The sequence below is a fragment of the Lissotriton helveticus genome, chromosome 10 (assembly GCF_964261635.1).
Source record: "Lissotriton helveticus chromosome 10, aLisHel1.1, whole genome shotgun sequence".
Classification (NCBI taxonomy): Eukaryota; Metazoa; Chordata; class Amphibia; order Caudata; family Salamandridae; genus Lissotriton; species Lissotriton helveticus.
Window position 1 is genome coordinate 519,992,517 of NC_136071.1, and position 27,734 is coordinate 520,020,250.

The window sequence follows — 27,734 nt, forward strand, 5'->3', positions numbered from 1 at the left end:
AACCACGTTCCTAGTAAATGTAGAATTAATCCAAAAACTAATGCCAACAGATCATGATGATCAAGATGCAATGGTTTCTTGAAGAGTGTGTGTATTTGTTTGCGGGGGCTATGTGTTTCATGCGTCTATCTATTTTTTCCATATCTGCTAGAATTAAAATAGAGCTCATTGACCCAGTTATAACTGTATTTCTTATAAATAGCATGAACATCACAGGTAAAGGTCTCCTACTACAACAAATTCGACGTTGTCGGAAAGGACTTGATCCACATATTGAGTCATCTCCATTGGCAGCCCCTAAGGAAGCAGAATCACAGCAGGATACAGAGACCTCTGAGGCAGGGGGTATGCCTATAATACGCAGAAAGAGGCGGGCAAAAGTGCGTGTCGAATGGAGAAAATCATCCTCCCCCGAGAGCACTGGGCAGTTGGAAGCAGAGACTGAAACCAGGACGGGTCCAACACTTGATCATCCCAACATGACCACACCCACGGTCCAGAATAAAATAGCACCAAAGGCTGGATCCTCACCAGAACCAGCGGCAGAAGAACCCATGGAGCACCCCACAAGGAATAGCATAGAGAATCCGACAGAGAATGGTTTAGACTCTGCAGTTATGCTTCAGGACACACAGCCGATTGTCCACCTTCCTGAAATAAAAGCGTCTTCCAGGTACTGTGCTTTTTTTATTCATAAATATTAATTTAAATACACTAGAGGGTGATGTAAAGGCTTGTAGGATATAAATGTTTCAGAATAATTATTATTGTATGCTTAGCCTTCCTTTGTCTTCATCTCAATTCTTTGATGTTCCTGCTCCTGTTGTATGGTTATCATTAACATATAAATCTTGTGTTTCTGACGGATATTAACTTTCACAAATAACCAGCTGAATGTGGAAGTTTTCTCCACAACCCCTATCACCGGCGTTTACAGGATGGAGCACAGTTTTACCACTGGCATCTTGCATCTCCACTAGAAATGAGGTGCCATGTAAGGTGCCATGTGCACTGTTGAGATCAGTTCCTTTTTTCACCTATCCAGTGGATGTGGATCTATAACTATTTATATTTATCAAAGTTTTATTTTTTTAAATGTTGATCTGTTTTTCAGTGTCTTCTAAATATTATGTCACTACACACACTTTGTGCAACTTGCTTTCACATGGTTAGGTGAAATTGCAGCAGAATTATGTGAAATTACATGTAATTACAAAAATAAGAATGAAATGAAATGAAATGAAAAGGGGTTTTATTAAGCGCGACTGCTGCCCTTAGGCGTCCAAGCGCTGAGAAGAAGAAATTGTGCCTCAAGAAACAACAGCTTGGAGAAGAGTTCAGTTGGTAAAAAGGAAGGTTTTAAGCTGTTTGCGGAATGATAGCAGGTTGGAATTCGATTTTAGATGTACAGGGAGTGAATTCCACAACTTAGCCGCGTTGAGCGAAAAGGATCTTCCTCTTGCTCTTGATCTTTTGATCCGGGGGACTACAGCTAAAAAAGCGTGAGTAGATCGAAGTTGTTTGCTGGGGCAGTAAGGGGAGAGGAGGGAGTGGTTGATCTTGGGACCGGTTCTCCAGAAGGCTTGATGGGACACGCACAGGGCTTTACATTTTATTCTCTCCCTGACGGGGAGCCAATGTAGAGTTCTCAGCCCGGATTCTATTGATGCTCTAGGTGGGATCTGAAGCAGCGTTCGTGCAGCGCAATTCTGGACCCGCTAGAGTTTTTGCAGCACATATTCTGGTGCCCCCAAGTACAGGGCGTTGCTGAAATCGAGTCGAGATTGTATTAGGCCCTGTATCACAATCTGTTTGGCTTCAAAAGGCAGGAGTGGAAGGACTTTTTTGAGCATCCTGATAAGCCCGAAGCAGATTGCAAATGTTTTAGTTGCTTGGGTGTTGAAAGTTAGAGATTTGTTCAGCCAGACCCCCAAACTTTTTATGTTGTCTTTCGGGATAGGTGGTGTGCCCAGGCTGGTGGGCCATAAGCGGTCGAAAGTGAGCAGTGCTGGGGGACCGAGTAGCATAAGCTCGGTTTTATCCCCGTTGAGTTTAAGGGAGGATGTCGTCATCCATCTCCTGACCTCTTCCATGCATGCCACCAGGTTGGTCTGTGCCAGCTCACTGTTCTTCTGTGCAAGGGATACCACTAACTGAGTATCGTCCGCATATGTAATGATCTTAATGTCATATGGGCGGACGATCTCAGCCAGTGGTCCCATGTACACATTGAACAGCGTGGGGCTCAGCGATGAGCCCTGCGGAACCCCACAGTCCAAAGGCTTGCTTATGGAGGTGGAATCTCCCTCAAAGACTTGGAAGGTCCTTCCACTCAGGAAGGATCCCAACTAGGCCAAAGCATCCCCAGACACTCCTAAATTGGAGAGTCGATACAGCAGGGTTTTGTGACATACTGTGTCGAATGCGGCACTCAGATCAAGGAGGATTACTGCCACTGATCCTCCTCGATCCAGAATCTGCCATTTTGCGCAATGTTTTGGCTCAAAATGCACCCTCATGTCAATTTTTTTACATGAAGATACATTAAAACAAGAGCTCTGTAAAAAACAGTCTCTCACATTCTGTTGTTCCTGTGTGACTTGTTCCAGTCACAGTAAATTTTGACTGCAGAAGGTGCATAATTATGTGAAATGATGGAATGGGGAGTATTTCACGTAAGAAGCTTAATGTGGAAGTCCTGAAATTACATGAATTACACTAGCATTATTTAATTAATGATCAGTGCTAATTAAAACCCTGTAGACATGAAGAAAATACATCAGTGATTGTTATGTCTTGGACAGGACCATTATCCTTCAGGTTGTGATCTCTTACAGAGGCTGCACCCTAATGTAGTTAGAGAAGGACAATCCTAGGGATGTATGACATTACAACGCATGCTTTTACCACGCATGCCTTTACAACGCTGTTTTTACAACGCATGCCTTTACAACGCATAGTGCTTTGGGGCGCTGGATAGTGAATAGTTTAATTTACTATTCCAACTCCAGTCCCCGTGGATGGTAGGGAAGGTGTTGGATAGTAAATTAAACCTATTCCCTTTCCTAGAGCGCCCCCCAGCGCAATGCGTTGTAATGGTTTGCGTTGTAAAAGTTGCGTCGTAAAGGCACTGCGTGGTAAAAGTTGCGTTGTAAAGGATGTTTCCCCAATCCAAGCATATGCAAGCTTCTCTTTAAAACATTGAAGATCATATGCAAGATTAACAACCAGGTCAAGATCGAGCTGGAGAAAGATGCTGAGATCGACCAGAAGCTTTAACTAATCTCAGCCTCCTCCTCAACCTGGATCTGTGCCTACAGCGTTGTGATGTTGAATGCAAATTTCCCTTTGATTTTTAGGAGAAACTAGCATCAGCCTCGACACATTTTCCAGAAGATTTTGAGTCCAGTTTCTGCTTGAAATCACAATGATCCTGTAAAAGACACCACAGAGACAAGGATGTGGATTAATAACCAATATCTGCCTCCTGTAATCTTACATGGTGTAAGTAATGAGCAGGTAGAGTCATGTCCCTCAGAAAGAATGCTACGAAATGTAACTTGTTTCTTCACATTCTATCTTACAAATAACTTCCTAGAATGATAAACAGCTTTGATGTTGCCAGCATAGTTACTTCAAAGTTTCCTTTGGTTTTTGCTATTATATGATTCTCCAGTATTGAATCTTTCATGGATTCACATGCTTGAATCTCCCCCGTCGTTGAGTTGGGAGTGCCACGGTAAATACAGCATATAGTAGAAAGCCCAGCATTACACAGTAAAGCCCAAAGCAATGACATTGTTGCCAATTCACATAATTTTAGGAAGAACCAAAATTCAGCTAATCAGAGAACCGTTTTTAAATTGTTCTTCCTGTCAAGGTTCACCACACCTTATATTTTTAACCACATGTTGTGTGAAGGGAGTCTCCTGAGCTCGGCTCAGTTCTTTGAGAAGCTGTTGCTTTGATCTTTTTCTGAACTTTAACTTCCAGATTACATTGAATCTGTGATTTCCCTGACAATTTTATAACATGTCGGAAGGGTCCAAAAAGGGGTAATTTAGACCTTGTAAGACTTGTGGAAAACTCAGGCGTTTCTCAGTGGACTGTCCTAAAGAATTTCTATATTGTCTGCATCCTAGTCACAAGGCTAAAAACTGTACTGCAGAACGTTTTCTGCAAAACCCTAAAGAGAAGGGAGGTAAGGCTGCTTCTGTGGCTACAGATGAAGAAATTAGCAGACACTCTGGGCTCTGAAGAGAATTAGCCAGGAATGCCCACTCCAAGCAAGAAAAGAAGAGAAAGGTATGAAACATAATCCTGTGAACATGCATCTAGGATGCTGGCCAAAGGGAAAGAAAAAAGAGATGACTGCAGGAGTCCACAACACAGATCTTGCCATCTATCATCTCCTTGGTCATCTAAAATGAAGAAAATGAGGTCAGAACCTTCTATTCCCTTTGATGTTGCTTTGGCTTCTTTAGACATAAAAAAATCTGCCCCAGTATCTGTTTGTAGACTTCAAGCATTGATCATAAAACTGTCAACGAGACAATCGACAGTGGTATCGCCGTCTTGTACACCAACAGCGCTTGCCATAATTTGATAAGTGACTTTGTCATCTTCGAGATTGGTATCTACAACTTCTTTGTCGATAAGGCTGCCTACATCCATACAAGTGTCAAAAAACGTTGAAGACCGCTTTGCCTGCAAGAAAGTTAACATCTGCTCTACCATCGACTCCCACAAGTACTGCTTTGTCAACTAAACCGTTGATAGCCGCTTCATCATCCACTCTGTTGACGGCCTTTTTGCCGACGGCACCATCGCCCGGCTCCATCAACGACTCCGACGAAGGTTATGCAGGCACAGGCTATATAGCTTTTATCATGACCAGCACTGTTGACGGGCATGTCAACGAGTATAACTGAAACCATACCAGACTTCACCATGCATGGTTTTACCTTTGCCTCCTGTCTGTCTTCTTGAGTTAAGGGGCACAGATGATGATGATGATGAGGGACCATTTGGGGCCGTGAGTAACCTATCGTAGCTGCATGTGGAATGTCAGGAGACAGATACAGAAGGGAAGGAAGAGCATGCGGGAACAACTTACTTGCATGAAGTATTCTCATTTCAAGATAGATCAGGATCTTTTGAGGAGCAATATCTGTATGAAGATACCATTAAAGAGCAGTCACGTCAAGAACCAATGATGCAGGTTCCTATAGCTCTATTATCAGATATTTGCTAGATGCTAAAAGACTACTGCAAAAGGTTTCCGGAAGGCAAAAATCCAAATCCGTAACACCAGCATGCAACAAAACCATCTGCTGGTATTTCTCCCCATTCTTCTCATCTAACGCAAGAGAGAACCCCAGCTATACAGCAACGTATTGTGTCTCAGCCACGACAGCTGGACCCCATTACTATTCATGACATCTATGTTAAACAAGAAAATGGCCATGATGAGCCTGAGGAGGGTGAAATACCTAATGATCAGTCTACTATCACTGGAACTGAATGGGACGATTATACAGCACCTGTGTCAGACCCTCCAATGCCTCCGGCTACCAATTCTTCGCTTGATGACATTGTGAGTTTTCATGTGCGTTTGGAAATGGCAGCAACACAATTTGATTTACCTGTGCTAGTACAATAAACGGATTTCTTTCTGTATGACTTCCAAGAAACAGCTGGGAAGTGAGTTGAATCAATACCCATAATAGATCATATATGGGCAGAAGGACTTACGGTAATGAAAAACATTGCATCAGTCACTGCAGTAATTCATAGAATTGTTAGAAAATGTAAAGCCCCCGACAACTCTCCAGCTTGTTTGATAGGACACCTTAAGCTGGATTCTGTGGCAATGTAGGTGGCACAAAGAAGATTAAAAAATCGTGCCACACCATATTCCATGCCTCATGATATGGAGGGTAGGAGGTTATATATATTCATAAGCATTTCTCTGTTATAATCATAATGACAATAAGAGCCTGCAACACCCTTGAAGATTGGGCAGGTATGACCGGAAAATGCGGTCAGACTTAGTACCATTCATTGACCTTTTACTAGAAGACAAGAAAAAGAAGGCAATAGATATCCTTCAGAAAGGAGAAAGGATATCTTCAGAGGTTATAGATGCAGTAATGGATGTAGCATTGATTTGTTTCAGGCAGCTGGCTGGAGCAGCAGCCTTTCAAGCAGCAATCTTAAGATGCCAGGAATGACTAAAGGTAACCTGCATCAAGCCAGTGGATAAGTCTAAGGTACTAGATATACAATACAATGCAGAAGAACTTTTTGGGAAGCATGTGAACGATGCGCTCCAATCGATCAATACTGATAAAGAGACAGGAAGGACACTAGGAGTGCTTTAACAGAGTTTGTTCCAATTGTTTCATTGCACCGGGGGCAGAGGAAAGTACCTTTTCAGGGAAGGTTACCAAACCAACAGATATCAACCTTATGGACAATTTCAGAAAGTATATCAGCAACAGCTTGCACATCAGTACAGACCTCCACCACTGGTGGCTTACAATAGCCAAACCCCCAAAGAAATTCTACTGATACAGGAAGGGGGCATGAGCCTTCCAGCAGATAGTGACAGTCTTAGGATTCAGGTCTGCCCTTTACGGCCAGCTTCATTTAATGTAAGCAACGCTCTTTCCACCTGTTAAGAGAACTGGAGAAAAATCTCTTCAGACCGTTGTGTGCTAGACATTATCCAACAGGATCACACACTGGAATCTTCGCAGAAAACCCAGCGATAACCACCCTGCAAGAGGTCACATCAATACCGTTGTCTGTAAAAGGAAGAAATAAAGTTGCTTATATTCAAGGGCGCAGTAGAAGAAGTCCCCAAGAACACTGAAACACAGGTTTCTACTCCAACATTTTTCTTTGTAGATGGAAAGTGGAGGCAGGTGTTGGATCTAAGACATCTCAACAAATACCTTGAAAAGCAATCATTCAGGATCATTATGCTTCAAGATATGATCCAACTTCTACAGCCAGCAGATATTACAGCATCAGTAGATCAACTTGATGCCTACTTTTACATTCCGATCCATGTCTAACACAGCAGGTATCTCAGATTCAAGCTGGCTGATGTTAGTACCAATTCAAAGTTCTCCCTTTTGGCTTAAAGTCTGCCCCAAGAATATTGACTAAATGCATGGCTCCGGTAGCGTGATATCTGCGTAGAAAGGGGCACCCAACTTTCCCATATTTAGATGACTGGCTGATAAAGGCTCCAGCATGGCAGGATGCAATTTCTTCAACAGGAGCCTGGCTTCAAATTTTCACAAAATTAGGCCCAAACTAAACAGAGAGAAATCCTGCCGTGTCCCGAGTTCTCAAATTTCTTTCATAGGAGCAATTCTGGATATGAAAGTGTGCAAGGCCTTTCTCACAAGGGGAAGAATTACCAAGATGGTGTCAATGGTTTCTATGTTTTCAAGAAAAAAGTCAATTTTAATTCACGAAAAGTAAATCGTTTATGGGTATGATGTCTTCTTGCATTCCTTTTATTTCCAACTGGTGCCTGTTCATGAGACCACTACAGGAACAAATTGACAAGTAATGGAAGCTGGTTAACAGGATCCTATGAGGACGTTATCTCCATAACGCCAGGAAAGGATAACACCTATGAAACGGTGAATGGAGAAAAGGAATATTTCTCAGGGTCACCACACTTTGTAATGACAACAGATGCATCCATGAAGGGATTGGGCGGCTCATCTTCAAGACCTCAAACTGAGTGGGAATCAGTCGACCATGGAGAAGAGAAAGCACATACATTTACTTGAATTAAGGGTGGGGAGCTTTGGGACTCCACACCTTTCTGCAGAGGATAAAAGCATCTTCTGTCCTAGTACGCACAGACAATACCATCACAAGGTTTTACCTGAACAAACCAGGTGAAACGAAATCATACCTCCTCTCGAGGGAAGCACAAGATAGTTGGATCTGCATCACAGGATGTCCTTGAAACTAGAACATGTAAAAGGGATGAACAACCAGTGGGTGGGTGATCTAACCTGATCTTCAGAGGATTTCCACAAGTGGGAGCTGTCCGATACTCAGCTGTCAACAATTTTTCCCAAATGGGGACATCCCTCGCTAGACCGATTTGCTACTCTTCTCAATTGAAAAAAAATTATTTTACTCAAGCAGATTTCCCACTAAGGGCTGTGAGGAAACGCCTTCCAGATGGCATAGACAGGAATATTTTATTATGCTTACCCACCTCTCTTTTTGGTTCCTCAAATTCTCAACAAAATAAAATGAGAACCATGTTGTTACATTATAATAGCCCCAGCATGGCCAGGGCAATTTTGATTCACAGGACTTCTCCTTCGGTCAGAACAGCAACACATTCTGATCAGACCAACTCCAGGACTGCTCTCCAGGAACATTAACCAGGTGAGTCACTCAAATCCATAATCACTCAACTTAGCTCCCTCGCTCTTGAATACAATTAATTTCACAAACTGAAAATACCTCAACACTGCCGAGACATCCTTGCCAAGACAAGAGCTGACTCTATGAACAAATCATACACAGCAAACTGCCTAAGATTTTGCAATTGCTGTTGCTCTAGCAATCGCCATCCTCTTTCTGCAACCTCAACCCAGATACTACCATATGTGCTCAATTTGGGTCAATCTGGTCTCTTGCATAGCTCAATTAAAGTTCACTTCCAGCAATTTCAAGGTTTAGACGTTCCCGGAATCAGAGGTTCTTGTGGTCTGACAGGCTGTTAAAGGAATTTTTGTGAGACTGTTTAGAGCTTACTCTCAGATCAAGAATCCTACAATTACATTTTCAACAATGGGGCAGATTCAAGGATGTGAATCTATGATAGATAACAATGCTGGAGAACCACAGTGTACAGGTAAGTAATTTACTTTTAACTGACAAGAAAGGTGATCAATAACATCAGTTATTCACCCCACACAGACTTATAAGACTGTAATTTAGGCGGAAGTAGCAAGAGTTATTAACTAGTTGAAAGATAAATAATGCTATCAGCACCTTAGTGCACTAGTGCTGTCACTTCGCTTTCCCTGTAATGGCGTTTATCCTTCTTCCAGAGCTGTGCCACATTAACGAAGAGGAAGCTGAGGACATTAGTAGGATATTTTACCTTTCATTGAGTGGAATGTGCTACATGTTATGTTCCATTCCCCTCATTTTAAACTTTTACCTAAAGATTATCTTTTAATTGAGTTGCTGGCATGGAAATGACCATGGTGAAAGGCTTTAGCCCTGTGGTAGAACTTGATGGGGTCTATGTAAGCCACAATACACCATTTGTTCTAGGCTGGGGTGAAAGCCAAATTCAAGTAAATGAAGAATGAAAGAACAATGAAGGAGTTGTAGATGACCTATTAACATTATTGCACATGATCCCAAGAAAAAGCACAGAAACAATGCTGAAATTTGTCAGGGCTTCCCTGCACTTTCTTTGTCAGTATCTTTAGGTTATGAACCATTTATATGTCATGCTTGATTAATGTTTTTCTCTAGTGTCTTCATTGTTTCAGATGAAGTTGTTCTTGCTACAAAGTGAATCTGCTTTTTATCTCTGTCTTTTATTCTGTTTTTACTTGTTTGGGATTGCCTTTTGTATGACAGAGGGTATCGGAGTGAATCTGTGACATAGTTGTGATGCTGTGTAGTACTTATAAAAGTTCTACATACCACTGAGAGAGCCTTCGATTTCATATCATGAATGGGTGAAATCGGATGGAAAGGAAGAGAGGTCAATTAATTCTGCGCAAAATAGGTTTATCTTCAGGTTTGTTATGGAGCTCATGTGATCATGAAGACCCTTCAGTCCTAATTGTGGAGCATTCCAGCCAGAGCACTGTGGCCAGAGTCTAAGGAATGTTGTCTTTTCCAGTTGACATTTGCTCTCTAACTGTGGCATTTGAAAACAGAGCTTGGAAAATCAGTGTATATCAATCCCCAAATTTAAAAAGGTAAATGTTGCATTCTTTTCTGCAGGGCTGAAGAGAAGCAGGTGGAGAGAATCAAGAAAGAGGATGAGCTGAAGGAGAAGCGTAGACGGCAAAGGCTACAGCAACAACTGGAGACCCTGAAACCGCGGCACTCCATCAATGGAAAACAACCCATGGCCGAGAAAACTCCAGTGCTCTTTCATATGGTTAGTAGAATAGACTACCATCATCACTGTATCTCCGGCAGGGAACACCCTCCAAGCAGTATAAGGAACTGAGCACATCTTTTACAGAATTGAGTAAGGGCCACCTTACTGCTGGTGTATGTTGATTTAATCTCCTTTTTTAAGTTTTCAGGAGGTGAAGGACATGTCTCTTATGTTATTATAGACCAGACAGCATCTGCTTTTCTGTCTGCTGCATTAATAATGAGAGAACAAGTAAGGATAGTAAAAAATGAAGAGATACTAAAGGGCACAACTTACTTTGTCAGGGCTGTTTCCTAAACCAAGTGCAGAGTGTAGATAACATCCAGCTTCTGTGAATATGGTCTACCTCTACCCACTGCCTAACAATGAATCCTCCCCATCTTTGTTCCTCCACTGTGCACATTGCTATGTTCTCCTTTCATTTATTACTCCTGTTTTCCCCGCACAGTCAATGTCAGTTTATCAATGCTCTCACAGGATAACTCCAAGGGCCTGCATATTCTGGCAATGAATTTAAATCACTGTTGAGGACAAAAAAGAGCATATGAGTAGGTTGTTAAACATGCATTAAAACAGAAAGGAAGAAACCAGAAAACTAAGTAATGATCTGTTAAGCCCTAAGTGGAAAACTCCTTTTAAAATGGCAAATCCAATCTGCAGAATAAACAAGCTCCTCCACCATTGGTGATAGATTATCTCTAAGGAACAGAGTATTTATAGTTTTCCAGAACAGAACGGTATCTCCAGTTTCAGCTGCCTTTTCCAAACTAACCCAGGCCCGTTCTTGTAGTTTCTTTTTCCTCAAACCCACCATGTGCTCATAAATAAGACGTAACATTTTGACCTCCTACCTATTTCTGGGGTTTAGCTACAGTGCTTTCTTAAGATTCTGATTGGCCCGTGAACAATGGTGATTGAACCAGCCTAAGTTCATTTTATTGGGGCCCTTGTTTGCAGCTCTTAATGTAGTAGCAATTGCCGATGTTATTTTTCCAAAGGCTGGCAAAATTTTACCTTGGAAGACATCCCATTCTATACGGATGGTAAATTCTTCAAAATTATCTTTAACAATCGTTTCCAGAAAACAATATTAATTTATCCCTTCCCACTTTAGGCTTACACCATTGTAACATGCTGTTTTAATATGTGCTGCTAATTGAGACCCTTCCCTTTCTTTGTTTTTAATATTACTGGAGTGTTAGCGGAAAGTAGTTGCTAAAAATGCTGGGTTCTACCCCAAAGATTTAAACATCCGCATTCCATTTTATTAAAGTGATATATGACCAACGTTGAACCGTAGTTTCCTTGGAAGGTGGGTAATGGAGATTTTTCATTATCGATACACTGCTCCAGCAATTCTAAATTATATTTAAATAACCCGTCAATTATAGTCTCACCATATGTGTCATTTGGGAAATGTAACGGTATACTCTCAAAACCATCTGCGTACCCACATGACCCTCTAGATGTATGCTGGCATTTGCCGATATTAAAATCCTCCAACCAAATGTATACACAATCTGCCTCATATCAACTTACAAACTTTTCCAACTCATTATCAAAACCCGCTACTACCTTATTTATCATATTATTAAAAACATTGTTGTAAAAATGTATCAAAACATTATTTAATTTAAAATTAGTCTGTAAGAATACAAGCTGGAAATAGGGGGATTTGGTAAATGTTTTCATTAAAGTTATTGGTGTTATGGTTGAAATTAGCACCACCAGTCCTCCCTTTGCTTGCCCACTGGTCGGGAGTGTTGCAGGGGTAATTATAGAGACAAAACATTCAGTATTGAAGCATCCCACTTGCCAAGTTTCCTGCAGGCATATCAGCTGTGCGGTGTTTATGGAACTCAACCATTTTTGGTTCTCTATTTTGTTTTCGATTTCAGCAACGTTCCATGATCTAATAACTGATGTATTGGCCGTATCGTTAACATTACATTTCTTACCACTATCCTGTTGTTGGTCTTTCTTGTCTCCCAACCTCCCTTGTTCCTCTTCAGTCCCAGTGACCTACTGTTGTTAATCCTTTTTACTAAGACTGGAAAGTGGGGCAGATCTATTGAAGTTAGTCAAGGGTGTAGCCAATCTGTGCTTACATGAGTGGGACAAAGACGGAACCCCCCGGAGTTGTAGATCATTTGCTAGGGGATATAAAAGAAACCCAGTGGTACATCTGTAATCTTCCTATTGAGACTAGATAAAGACTGTTGCCTTAGATAAAGATCTCAAATAAGGCACTTTACCACAGGTGGGTGCAAGAAATTAACAATGATACAATCACCATGCCCTGTTTTTCATGTTTGTCCAACCCAATTCCCTCTTCTCACCATTGTTATTTCATGGTACAAAGAGTTAGTGTTGCAAATATGATCCGACATCTAATTGACAACCTTGTTTTTCAAATCATTCCTTTTCTCTGTAGAATGTGAGTCTAATTTTGGGACAACCTTCAGAATATTTATGTAGGGTTAGCATTAGACAATAGGTGTAGTGTGTCTGAGGCAGTCGCCAAGGTTCCTGTATTGCCTTCACCATGATGTCGTGCAGTAGCCACCTCCAGATGTATTAATGGAATATCAGGGTGTCCCTCATGAGTGTCACCTATTGGATGTAGTCTATGTGTCCTGGTGGATGATGGCACATGAGCTGGACCCTTTGGTGCTGAGTACTCTATTTCAACAACAGCGTTTGCTATGGAAGCCTTGGATTCCATTTGCAATTTAACTCCATTCTGAATAGTGCCAGGTACATTTTTGACAACGGTCGGAAGTGTTATAACTCTTTTCTTTCCTTCTCTTATTTCTGGAAGGAGCTTCCTTTTTATATTACCCAGCTTAGCATGAACTCTTTTTAGCATCAACCCCAAATTATGTATTTTGGACAGTTCCTGCTCCTTATCAGGTCCCTTTGGGTTGCTACCTTTTCCACTAGTACTGGTACCTAGATCCCTAGTGATCTTCTTTGGAATAGAGCTCATAGTTCCTGCCGACTGTCTACCTTTTTTACCTGGTGCTGATTCCAACTCTTGATTTGATGAGATTTCTCTTATTTCCAGTAGCATATTTGAGATACAAGGTGCTTGTTCAGTGTTAATTGGATTTATGCCCGTTTGGGCTGTATCAGAAAAATGTAGAGGCTCAATGATAGATGTAATTATCTCTCTAGTAGCTTCCACTAATGCGCTACACAAAGCCTCTTTGGCTGCATGTTTGGTCACATCCATTCTTGCTTCTGCGTTAATGATGTCATTTTTATTAAGCCCACAGCCTAAGATAAACAATTGTTTATGGCATTTGTGGGTTTTAAGCTCCTCAGACATTTCCCCACGGGGCCTTGAGTTAATTTCCACTTACACATATTTGGTTGGCTCTGGGCATAAAACCAGCCACTTTAGAAATTATAGAACTACAAGGAAGGTTCTTACTGCAATCACAGAAGTCACAGGAAAAAGAACTTCAAGCTAAGAGGAAGGCCCTGTCCTGGCCTCGTTGGGCTTGGATGGGCGCAGATGGTTCCGCTCTTGGCAGACGGGCCCATTCTTGGCCTGGGCTGCATCCAGGCATGTCCCACGCATGGCAGGGGAGAGGCCTTAAGTAAGTGTCCCACCGGTGCGATGAACATGCTCCCTCGCCTTCTTTCTTACGGGCTACTCCTGGAGCTTCTAGTCCAGAGCACGATTAGCGCATCCTGCGCTGTGGGAAGTGGAGAGGCCTGAATTAAGTGCCCAACCGGCGGGATGTATGGGCTCCCCCACCTCTTTTCACACAGGGCTACTCCTGGGGCTTGTAGTCCTTAGACTGCCCCAAAACAAAACTTTTACTTACTCTGTTCTTGTTGCTTTATTTTTTTGTGGTTTCATCAGCTATTTTGTTATTTTTCTATGTTCTATATTCCTTTGTTCAGAAATGGCTTCAGATTGAGGACTCAACTACAAGGGTGTTGACATTAAAATTATAGATAATGTTCACCATCAATATCCTCATGTTGATGTAAAAAGCATTAAGGTCATCATTTTCTTTTCGCATGTTATCATAAGCTTCAGCGTTGAGATGTCTTGTACTCCTTCCTTAAAAGTTATCTTTATATGGCTACTCCTTCAAAAATTCTGACTTCAGAATATTCAATAACCCAGACATATTCCAAACATACTTGAAGGAAATAGAAGTCAATCCCGTTACCTCAAATTCCAGCTAGCAGAAGAGTGGAACTATAGTGGTCCTAGCAAAGCCTCAATATAGACTCTGTCAGGTCCAATGTCAATAATCTCTAGCCACTCCTCCAGTAGTCCCAGGAACAGTTACTTCATCACCAACTGTTGTTCTGGTAACAGCTCCGCAAGCCTTTCAAACCAGGAGACATTTCATAAATATGAAGCTGATAGAAGACAACCCAATCTGTCTTCTCTGAAAAGTGTACACTGTTAAGAGACTAGACGAGAACTACTACTGATTTTAGCTACTTTATAAGTTCATAACAACTTGTGCTCTTCTCCTAGATCATAAACTAGGACTTTTCTGTTGATGACATCCTGGCCTTTTTATGAGGCCTTGGCCAAAGAAGCTACAAGGTCAAGTATTCCATTTGAGAACCCCTCAGACAAGTTTGTTGATTTTGAGAAGCGCAGCATCGAAAACCTTTGAGTTTATTCTAGGTATAGTTGAACCTGTCACAGTGCTTTTTACAGTTTCTTCTACATCCATGACAACATGTTGACTGATGACAAAATGCCATCCTTCTGTACAAGAGCCCCTACTCCTTTGGAGAGGTCCTCCTCTGGGTTTACTATTGTTTCTGCATTCAGAAACATTTATCTAGTTATGTCTTCGGATTCAGCTCCTACCCAAAAATAAATCTGTAGGATGAATATGACAGGATATATAAGCTGTGGCACACCAGCTACCAAGCTTAAGGCATCTAGCTTGAGAAAACTATCATGGAGATATGCCACATCACAATGGCATTTTATAAACATCTTGTCAACAGCTCTGGCTGGATTTAGACTTTATGTCAGTGCTACAGATCATGTTTTTAGGCTATAATTGATATGCTGGAAGTACTTAAAAACTGGAAGGATCGTTTATATTTAGCCTTTATAAATTTAAGGGCTGCATTCAGTTTGGTTCTTAGATCTAAACTATGGGAATCTCTCTCGGCCTTAGGCGTTTTGTTCACATTACGTTCCATAATAATAACAATGTTGCATGAAGATAATTATGACCAAGCCAGGCGGGCATGACAGGGGAACTACCAGAACCTATTCTGATTCGTAGAGGTGTTCGTCAGGGCTGCAAATTTGCTCCAACATTATTTGCCTTGTTTAGTAATGACAAGAGCAATATCTTGTTGAGTTGCTTCCGTAATGCGCTAATATTAAATGGTGTTTTAATACCAGCACTGCTTTTTAGCTGATGATACTGATCCAGCGCCCCTATAGAAAAACTGTCTCAATAACGCTACTCAACACCATAATACTTACCATTAATCATAAATCTCTCACAAGGCCCATAAACAACCGAGACAATTTTTGGGCAACTGAATCATGTGACCTAATTAATCAGAACCTATTCACAATCTATTTACACATTTATATACAACTGCAGTTTATCATTCCTTACCATGGTTTTATGCAAATATCATATTAATTAAGTCACTTAGGCAAATTGATCAGCTGATGGTAACTAGACCATGAATAAACAAGACCAGCTTGTCGTTTCAAAAATCTATTTTTATTAAACTTTATTATTCAAAAATGAGCATTTTATTAAGAATCTTTTTTTATTAGCAATTTTAGCAGCATCAATTAAAAAAGAATCATTGAACTGACATCTTCAAAGCAAATCAGCATGTATGAGTTAAAGCAAAATAACAGTTTTTCATTCCCTAAGTCTATTTCCCTGCCTAAAACTCGCTTCACCTAAAAGGAAAAAGTCTTCTAAGCCTGTTATCCTTACGTGCGCCAAATGTCCAACAGCACGACACGCCCTTCTGGAATCGGAAAGCGAGAAGCGCCCTCCTGTCAAAGGGGTCAAGTTTTATACCTTTTCTGTCTAGCTAATCTCACTAAAATGTATTCTTTCTTTTGCCATCGAGAGTTTTTATTGGCTGACAAATGTCAGTCCACGTTAGCTCATCACATTTTCATTCCAAAACCGAGCCTTTTCTTTGGCTCCATTGTCCGACTAAAAACATGTCTTTAGCTTCCTCGGAAATGCAACATTTCTCAAGTTTCAGACCGTTACCTCCTCAGCTTGGCAGATTTGCCGCATCCTGTCCTTGATTTTGTCACTCTCAGAGCACGTCCTGCACAAAAGTCATTCAGCAGTATTTCTTTGACAACTGTCGATGTGGTAAAAGTTTCCACTTCAGAATACATGCAGGGCTCCACTCTGGACAGGATTCTAAACACCATCTTTAAGCGCTAGGCCTTAGGCCTCTCCCTTGGTAACTAGTATTCAAACAAACACAAGACATTAATTAATTAGGGATTTGAGACTCGTTCTGTTACCCAAACCCTTTGCTAATTATTATCCCGTTAATTAACGTTACCTAGCTGAAGCACACAGAGCAGCGTTTTTATATCTACCACCTTCATTTAGGCCGTAAAGAATCCTTCATGAGCTAATGCCACATAAAGACAAAAAGACATAACATAAGCACATATAGTAAGCACATGCCATTATTTGAACAGCCGCATTTAATATTGACAAAGACAATAGACAAGGTTAGTTTATTATTTTCGACACACTTGCAAATGCAACAAAGAGCACATGTATTAGTCCCTCGTGTCATGTAAATGCATTTTAATCTAAGTTGGTTAATAATTCACCACAAATCAATTAGTACAGTTATTTATTATGGAAGTTTAACTTTGCGAGCCAGAACAAAATATTATTCTGAAACTCGCTCCATCAACTCCCTCATCTGGTGATTTCAAAATCACCAAACTACACCCAAATTTTAACCCTTGAACATGTTTTGACTTCCACCGTATTAGTGTTTCTAAAGACTTGTTTCTTCTGTCTGCTTGTAACTCTCATATTGCGATCTACGTAACTCTTCTAGTTCTATTTATTTATCTTGTTCTTTTCTGAGCTTGTAAATCCTCTGTTTTTCCCTTAGATACTTCTTTCTTTTGTGAAGCATACAACTGATTTTCAACAAAAGTGTTACAAAAACTATAACTAATAAAGGAGTCAGTATTTTGCCTAAAATTGAACTACCAATCTTTTGAAACCAGGTTTTGATTGTTTGAAATCTTTTGCTCAAGCGTTCCGAAACATCTTCATCTTCCAAAGGTACAATCTCCGAATGTAGCTCTGTAATGTTTTTAATATGTAACTCAATATTCTGGCTTTTATCTGGGATATAAGTACAGCAATGCTGGACATGTAAAATTCCACAAACTCCTCCTTCTTTTGCTAGCAGAATGTCTAAAGCAAGACGATTCTGCATAACCATAGTTCTCATGGCAATAATTCCAGTATCCACTAACTGAAAACCACCAGCAGTATCAGTTGACAATCTGTCAACAATTGTGGACAATTTTCTGATTTTAACTGCATTCAGGGTTATACCCACCAAAGGTATTACTGCACCAAAAATATCTCCCAAAATTTCTGAAAAACTCTCTCTCTTGAATCTATTCAGATGATTGCTAATTTCAAATGAACCCTTTACACTTCTGTCTACATGAAAAATGTTTGGGAAGACTAGTCCAACATAACAAGTCCCATACCAGTGGTCTGGGAGATTGTAGTAAGCTTTGTCTCCACACACAAAATAAATTCCAGGAAAAATTGGATCTTTGCCACCTTTGAATCCCCATCCACCCAAGATTTGATAAGTATCCCCGCATTGACTTGCACCCACAAAGTAATTGTCAAAAAGCGTATTGTCTCTCCTAATACAAAGCTTGCCACTAACAGGTTTATCTATGTGAATTGCAACATTTCCAGTTCTACCATTAAATTTCTCGTCCTCAATCTGCCAAAACTTAGATTTGGTTTGTTTCAACATCTCATTTCTTTTATAAATTGCTCTTCTCTCTTCAACTAGGTTTAAGAAAGACTTTTCTTCATCTCTCAATTTACAAGTCAAATTGTTTCTAAAAGCATACTCATAGGTAAGTTCATTAGTTACAATGAAAAATTCCCTCATCTGCTTAGCGTGTTTATGTTTATTCAAGCTTTTGTCATCCTTTAAATTTGCAAAAATTTCGTCGTAATTAGAATAATAGTACTCTAAACGACATGTTTGATAAAACAGACTAGCTATTACGCTGCAAGTGATGCCATAAGTAAGAGGAAGCATGTTATATGTTACCCCCTCCGAAACAGAAGCAGGCAATTTCACACAAATGTAGCAATCTTTAACATCCATGACCCTAACATATTCAGATAAAAGTCTTGAAAAAGTATTACTAGAAAAATCACCAACAGATCTATCTTGGTGGATCTCTGGTTTATGATCAATAACTCGGTTAGACTTATCTACAACATTTTTGTTATCTTGTTTAGCCACAACTTTACTTGTCATGTAGTCTTGTACTCTTCTTTGTCGATGCCAAAGGGGAAAATGACAGCTAAAATTAACCACACCAAAACTATTAAGATCACACAAATAGAAGACATTTTGCAACATCTCCTTAAAATGGAACACCTTGAATTATTGTTAACATAAGGCATCTTTATTCTAAGACAAGAGCCTTTCAAAAAAAATCAGAAATTTCTAAATATACACAATACACCCCCCCCTGTTTTTACTTTTTTTTTTTTCAAAAGAAAATCCTACTTTCTAACAGCTTTTCTTCGACCTTATGTCACCTAACACATTTTCTTCAGCCTTATGCCAAGAATAAAAACAAAATCAATCAATGTCACTGGTATCATCTAAATCTTCTTGACTACTACTATTCACCTCCACCACAGGTGGGATGATTATATAAGTCCACTCAGGGGACTTATATTTCTGGTTAGGTTTCACTACTCTCTTTACTTTACTGGTAATCACTTCTATTTTCTTTCCTGTTTGAGTTTTCTTATCAGAATCTCCTTTTTGACTTGATATTTCATTAACCTGCTCTTTTGATCTGTTTACCAATTTGAATTTCAGACCTTATTTTTCAATTGGAGTTGGCCAATTATCTCCTTTTCTCAATATGTTCCTCTTTGGTTCAGACTGATTACACTTTGCGTTCCAAGTTCTTTTTCTAAAATTTCTTATTTCAGAATCTTCATCAGATTCAGTATCTGAAATTTCAAATCGAAATCTTGTTTCTTCTTTACTCAGCAGTTTCACTCTGTTAGGAACATCATCCTTATAGCTGGTACTCGGAATTGCATCTTCTTCTTCTTCTTCTTCAATCACTTCCAACTTCGCAGTTTCAGAATTTTCGTTCCTGCTTTCAGAGCTTCCAATCTGCTTTTCAATACTCTTTTGATCTTGAACCTTATCAGACTCTTTTTCTGCTTCTTTTTCTAGAAGATCTTTAGAGTCTTGTATCACAACTTCTTCAATTTCTTCATTCAATGCCTCATTGGCATTTGAATCTTCCAGATGTCGACCTTCCTGTCGATCTTCAGTATCTGGATCTTTTTCAGGTTATTCTTCAGAATCTGAATCAGCTGTAGTATCACCTTCGTCTGGATTTTCAGGTGGCGGTACACGAATGGTGTGACTTGCATGAATCCACCTTTTCAATCCTTTGCACTTTACTGCTTTAGTTGTAACAAGTATCACCTGCTTTGCCTTTTGCCACCTGGGAACTAAGCAGTTTCTTCTCCGGTGAACTTTTGTCCTCACCCAGTCACCTGGTAACAGATCATGAGCTTGTTCCTTTTATCTTGTTAACACTTCAGTTCCCACCTGATGGAACACAGAAGTCACGACGTCAGAAAGGTTTTTGCAATAATCCAAAATGACGCTATCATTAATACTCATGATTTTACCAACTGGTACAAAAGCTTGTCTCATGACTCTGCCCAAGAGAATCTCATGAGGGCTTAAACCTGTCTTTTTATCTGGAGTACTTCTTAGTGACATCAAAACAAGTGGTAGTGCATCTGTCCACTTCATTCCTGTAGCTAGACACATTTTGGCTAGTCTATTTTTGATTGTGCCATTCACTTGCTCAACACCTGATGCTTCTGGTCTGTATGCACAATGCAGCTTTTGCTTAATATTCAGTGCTTCACAAACCATTTGTAACAATCTGTTTTCAAAATGTGTACCACAAACAGTCTCAACCGTCACTGGAAAACCGTACCTTGGTATGATTTCCCTTGAAAGCAATTTAGCCACAGTAACTGAATCATTGTGACGTGTTGGGAACGCTTCTACCCATCTCGAAAACAGCATTCTTTACTGTTCCATTGCATCCAGATAGCCAACAAATTTTTGCATTCAGGTTCCAGGACCGTATCTTAGCATGGTGTCGTATCTCACAAGGGTATACAGAGAGTCCATCTATTTTTAATCAGTTGCTAAAGAAATCTTTGGAGAATCTAGACTTACCTGGAAAATCGACATTAGTGCAATACATAGATGACCTACTTGTGGCTGCAAAAACACGAGATAACTGTGTGACAGATACCATTACTCTTTTAAATCATTTGGCAGATGAGGGACATGAAGTGTCTCCCTCAAAATTACAGTTTTGTAAACAAGAAGTGAAATACCTTGGTCACAGAATTGCAAAAGGAATCAAGCAAGTGACAACCGAGAGAATTAAAATGATTCAGGCAATACAACCTCCAAAAACACAGAGATAGGTCAGAATGTTTCTAGGAATGGTTGGTTATTGTCGCCAATGGATTAGTGGATTTTCAGTAATTGCAAAACCACTGCAGAGATTGACAAAAGCAGACATAAAAGACCCGATTATCTTAACAGAAACTGAATTAGAAGCTTTTGAACAGTTAAAAAGAGGTCTGTGTGAAGCACCTGCTTTAGGTATGCCATTGCAGTGAAAGGGAAGGATGTGCATTGTCAGTTCTAATACAGAGACATGGAAAACTGAGAAATCCAATATCTTATTTCTCAGCAGTTCTTGATCCAGTTGCAAATGCATTACCTGGCTGCTTAAAAGCAGTAGCTGCAACAAGTGTAAGCCTTGAACAGAGCAAAGGAATAATAATGGGATACCCTGTAAAAGTATATTTACCCCATTCAGTTGAAATTCTCCTTACCAGAAGCAAAACACAGCATTTGACAAGCAACAGATTAACCAAATATGAAAAGATTATTCTGGGATCAGATAATGTCTCGATTGCGAGATGTGTGATGGAACAACTATCTGATTAACCTTTCTCAGGTCTTGAACAATCCTGTAAGTTCCGTTTGGCTTTTTGATACCCATAATCGGTGAGTTACATGGGCTACTTTCAATTTCTTTTAGAACACCTTGTTTTATTAATTTTTCAATTACAGGTATAGCACCTTCAATAGTTTCTGTCTTCATTTTATACTGAGGAATGTTTGGAAAATCTACTCCTTGTTTCACTGAAATTTTAACTGGGTCTACATTTTTCATCAAACCCATTTCACTTCCTGTAAGATCCCAAATTTTAGCATTGACTGTTTATTTTAATTCTTCAGGAAGATTGTTTTTATCAAATACAGGAAATAATTTACTTTCCTCTGCTTCAACCATTAACATCGTTAATCTGTAGAGCCCATCTTCCTCTAGAGTTTGAAGCTCTATACCATCCGGTGAGCAATATATTTTGCAGTTCATCTTGCACAATATGTCCCTTCCTAACAAGTTTACAAGACTGCTATTACAGACTACAAATCTGTGTTTGTCTTTAAATTTGCCAATTTCAACCTCCACTGGTTCTGTTAAATCTATTTTAATTTGTTGATTAGCTACTCCAACTACTTGAATTTTATCATCCAAGAGAGGTAGGTTTTCTATTTCCACTGATCTAACAGTAGAACGGGTAGCACCAGTATCCACAAGAAAAGTGATTTCTACATCATTCACCTTCCCATTTACAAATGGACCAGCCTGATCTACCTCAAGAGTGGCTCCAAGTACACACTCTTCCTCCTCTCTCAGGCACCGTCATAAGTAATCATCAGAATCACTCCCTCCATTTTCATTCAACAAATACTGTTGAGAAACATTTTGCACATTCACTCGTGGTGATCTGTTTACCTGTTCACCTCCGCAGAATTCTGTTTCTGTATTGTATCTAAACACATTTACACAATTTGGAAGTGGTGGTTGTGGAATCTGACTCTGCTGATTCACTACCTGTCGCTGTAGCTGTTGCTGTAGCTGTTGCTGCAGATTTATCTCATTCTGCATCTGTGGATTTAATGATGCAGTTTTAAAATTTCTGGGCGGATTTTTACATTCGCGCTTCCAGTGTCCGATTTCGCCGCAATTAAAACATGGGAGTTTTTGTTTTAACTCTTCAATATTACCCATCAGTCTAGGCTTATTACCCTTAAATTTTCCTTGATTCTGATTTACATTTTTGTTTTCTAAGGTTGCTATTTGCTGTTCAGCTACCTTCACCTGTGCCCACATAGCTTTTTCCTTTAGCTTCTTCTGTTTTGCATCTATCTCATCACTACAATATTTTGCCTTTCTCAAAATGTCATCAACTGATAGTGATTGCCAACCAACTATTCCGTTTCTAATCATATCACCAATTTCAGGTCTATGTCAGGGACTGTCCGGGACTATGTGGGGAACACAGTCAGGGACTTGGACAAGGACTGGGAACTGGGTAGAAGACGTACACAGAAAAGAGGAGTACAGTGCTGCCCAGGATCATACAGGGAGTCAGAGGAGAAAAAAGGGATCCAAAGGGGAAGCCTGTAAAAGTGAACAAGATGGGTAAGACTCAGAAAGGAAGGGCACTCACAAGGCAATTTAGCATTCAGACTAACTACACCCAGGGCGGACGTGCAAGACATATATATAATACAACATTAACAATAAAGGGGGGTGTGGGGTAAAGCACTCAGGAGCTCCACATGGTAAGACTGAAGCTCAGTAAGTTTCTTACCCGCAATTGCTGTTACAGATACTGACTGCAAATACCCACATGTAGGATATGCATGCAAAGGCAGGGTCTGTGGAGCGTATACCTATAGTGATGTTATAAATGTAACTCAAAGACAAAACTCACAGTGAACAAGAAACACCACCTAGGTAGTCAGCTGAGCCCACGGATCCTGGCGATCAAACAGGAACACGCAAGGCAGTAACAGCAGAGGGGTAGAACTAAACACAAGCACAATAGACAAGGAGCTAGCAAGGAGGAGTGCCTAACAGGAAAGGAAGGAAATGACAGGGCACACTTGGCAGAAAGCAGGTAACAAACATACAAGGTAACAGAAGTAAGACAGCAGAATAGAAAGGCAGCAAACTAGAACTGGAACCAAGGAAATGGGAAGCAAGGCAGGGACTGGAAACGGATATACAGAAGGGGAGGCTACAAGGGTATACTAGAATAGTGTAGGTTAAGGAATCAAGAAAACAAAGAAGCATAGAAGGCAGTATTGGGGCAGGAACAAGAAGTGAGGTAAGGCTCAGGAGTCAAGGCAGCACTGCAGGCAGTGCTGGTGCAGGCAGGAACAGGGAATTACTAAAGCTTCAAGGAGTCAAGGTAGCACTGCAGGCAGTGCTAGTTCAAGGAAACGGGACATAGCTACAGCGCAGGAAACAAGGAGTCAAGAGGGCACTGCAAGCAGTGCAAATCAGGAACAAGAAATAGCTAAGCCCAGGAACAAGAACACAGAATAACTATAGCTCTGGAACTCAGGAAACAAGGTAGCACTGCAGGCAGTGCTAATTCAGGTACAAGGAATAGATATAGCTCAGGAACTCAGGAAACAAGGTAGCACTGTAGGCAGTGCTAATTCAGGCACAAGGATTAGCTATAGCTCAGGAATCAAGGAACAAGGATTAACTATAGCTCAGGAATCAGGAAACAAGGTAGCACTGCAAGCAGTGCTAATTCAGGAGAAGGGAAACTGCTGTAGTTCAGGAACAAATAATACTAAGGGTCAGGGTAGCACTGCAGCCAGTGCTAATTCAGGAACAGGAAAAACAGCAGCAGATCAGGAACAAGGCATAATTAAAGCTCAGGAAACAAGAATAACAAAAGCTCAGGAGCACTGGAAACAAGGATTGGTCTCACCGGTAAACAGCTACAATGACCAACCTTTGCCTGAAGGGAGCTGGGGCTTAAAAGAGCTCACAGTAATCACATGCAGCTGGTGTGAGCAGGCTAGCAGCAGCCAGCCACAGGTGAGCTGAATTCCTCCACCCATCCGTGGCCTGCAGGGGTGGAGACAAAGCAATGAGCAGGGAAGTCTGGGTAATGGAGTTTCAGGCATGAGTAGGCTGGCTTTAAGTCTAAGCAGGCTGGCTTTCACAAAACCCGGCATGGATTGGGAATGGATGTCAATTCCCAAATAGTGTCCAAATGGCTGGAAGTCAAGATATGCATGCAGGGGAGTGTCAGGAAGCATATTAGAACACTGGAGCGCCCCACAATTCGGCCCCCTGGTGGTGGGCACGAGAGCACAGAGAGCGAATCGTGACAGTCTTAAGCCATAAACAAACCTGTATATAAAGTGGCTCATATCCTTTTCACTTAATTTTTCATAGCCACTGTATTGTTTAAAAAACAATAGTAACCTTTCATAAAATGAATGTACTGATTCTTTTGGCTCTTGATTTGTTCTGTCTATTTGAACCCAATCAACTTCTTTTGGAGCAATCTTGTTTTTCAACCACACAATTACTTTGTCATAGAGATCCATAACATCTGCTGATGGAACACCTGTTATTCTATCTCGAGGAGGTTCTTCTTTGGGCCAACTTACAGAAATCTTACATTCTGTCCAAAGATCCGAAGGGACAACAATGTCAAAGAATCCATCAAGATCAATCCACAGAACTTTTGAAACTTTAATAAATCTATCCACCTGTCGATACCACTCCACAGGCTTTTCTCTCAGCCGAGGGAAATCATTGGTGAACAATAAAATGTCCTGCCTAGTCCAAGGAACATGCACATACCCACCACCAGCAATTTCTCTCATTGGAAACTGACCAGCTACCTCTCCTCTTTCTCTCCTTTCTTCCTCTCTTTTCTTTGTCCATTTAACTCTCCATTTACTTAATTCACCTAATCTTTTTAGGAACACTATTAATTCTTTTATATGAATAATTCTTCCTGTGGTATTCATGCTTTCAATGTCTTTTTCAGAGAAATCCACTCTGTAACTTTTCCCCAAATTTTTCTGTCTACTCAAATCAATCTCCAATTCAGTAGCCAATTCCTCTAATTGATCATACTTTGTTTTCGTTTTCCATTGTATGCTTTTGCAAATAAACAATAATTCATCATCCTGATATTGCTTTAAATTGTCAGGTCCAATTGTGCCAATAATTAATTCTTCCAAATCCGCTTTTAATTTTGCAACATCAAGTAATTTAAATTCTGAGCTCTGTGGGGTTTGCGTTAAATCTATTTTATTTGCACTCTTTTCCGGAGTACCTGAATCAGATTCTGCACCTGATGCAGTTTTATTCGAAAAGCTTTGATTAAATGTTAAGTCAGGCATCATTGTTTTCTCTCGGTGAATTTCTGATAAATCTGAATAAAAATGTTCAGCTACCTTTTGAATTTCTGCATTTAATGGAATAGTCAGAGCTGAGTGTCTAATTTCCCTTTGATCAAATACTGGTTGTACATGCCCAATGGTTACTGGTACCGTTACTGCTTCCATGTTTTTAGTTAACTGCTGTATTAAATCATCTTTTGATCGGAAATATTCTGAAGTATTTGGCATTTCCTCACATTCTTCTGTTCTCATTACATTTCTCTGGATTTAATTTCTGCGAACTGGAGTTTCAGCATAATTTCTATTCTCTCCAGATATACTGGAGTAAGATCTTGTTTCTACTCTTTCATGAGTTTTTGCATTATTGGGATTTAATCTAGGTGATGCCTCATCAATAATTTCTCTAGGAGGTTCACTTGGAGTAGTTCCTGGAGGAACTCTCGGAGAAGAAAATGAACAAACTGGTTGATAAGGAGACTGTCTCTGTTTAGTAATATAACTTTCTTCTAAAACTGGATCTTCTAATTCACTTTCTTCATCATTATTATTTTTCTTTCGAACATTGTTTTGACTAATTATCTCACCTGTTCTTGCTGGATACAAACCATCACATGCGCTACGTCTCCATCGACGCATTCTATCCTCATGAGTTTCCCTATTTATGTCTAATCTGGTACCTCTTGTTATGACTTTTTTCTCTCGTTCCAATTCAAACATCTCATCCTCCCATTCAGCTAAAGCCTCAAATTGTGTAGGTCTAGGCTTTGGTTCAAGTGTCATCATTTTATCTCTTACATTTTTCATAACCTTAATGTTAAACGATCCATCTTCCGGCCATGCTAAAACACCATCATTCTTGGTATAATCCATCCAATTTTCAAACCATAGGCAAGTATGATAACCATATTCACCTTCCATATAAGCTGCAGGTGTTTTGTACTTATGAAGTAATCTTCCACCTCGCGTTTCAATTTTCTTGTCAGATTTCAATTTCTTTTTCAATTTCTGAAACCATGAAAGTTTCTTTTTCTGCTTAATATAATAATAATCCATGTTTTTAAACAATTCCGCTTACTTTGGAATGGATCGTAAATGTTTCCTGGTTGTTCCGCAAAATCAACCAATCCGTGCGCGAAACACACCAACAAGCCAATCAGGTTAAGCTACGTCACCACTTTGCCCAACCAATAGGATTACTGCTTTCAGAAAGAACCAATCAGCTGTCAGCTCGTCTTAGTCACGTGAGCCAATCAGTGCGCTTGCTAGCCAATCACAGCGCAGACCCTGTGACGTACACTGCCGCTGCAGCTTCTCGTCTCTCGCTCCTTGAGCTCACCCCTCCATCACAAAATATTTTCACAGCGCCATTTTAACAAAACTTTTCAATGAAAAATCAGTTAGTAACTCCAGAAAAACAAACCATTTGTCTGATTCACTAAAATAAAGTGATAGCTTTTACAAACACTCAGATATTCTTTTGCATGGAAAAGACAACGCTATTCTCACAGAATATTTAAATTAGTTGATAAAGTAAGTAGCCTTACTCTACCCTTCTAACAGGTAATTACGAACTCATTTCCCTCTGAATGCACATAAAGTGACAATTCAAAGTTTGACTCAATCGAATATTACTAAATCATTTACACACATTCAAACGGAAAAGACCCCTAACCATGTATACATATATCTTGGCAGGACTTTAACCAACCAAAGAAAACCTGTTTCGCCAGTAAGATAGACGACGCTTCCTTACCCTTCACTCAAGCTTCGGATAAAATCTACTACTCTTTTCACAGTGAGTTTTAAAACAGGCACCAAGTCCCTATACTCAAAGCTAGAATTTCATAGACGATCCTCACTATACATTTTACCTTACACACCTAAGATTCCTAAACTTGTGCTGTACGTCCACAACAATAGTGATATATGACAATACCACTATTTTGAAACA

The 27,734-nt window shown here is 40.1% G+C and overlaps 1 protein-coding gene across 2 annotated transcripts in view; it reads left to right on the forward strand.

Moving 5' to 3' along the window:
- Positions 1-27,734, forward strand: part of DNAAF8 (dynein axonemal assembly factor 8) — a 1,081,381-nt gene that overhangs the window by 255,398 nt on the left and 798,249 nt on the right. For both annotated transcript variants that reach the window (XM_078663036.1, XM_078663037.1), the window contains 2 exons: positions 203-673; positions 10,018-10,177. In XM_078663036.1, the coding sequence (XP_078519162.1) occupies positions 203-673; positions 10,018-10,177 (631 nt within the window). The remainder of the gene's footprint in view (positions 1-202; positions 674-10,017; positions 10,178-27,734) is intronic.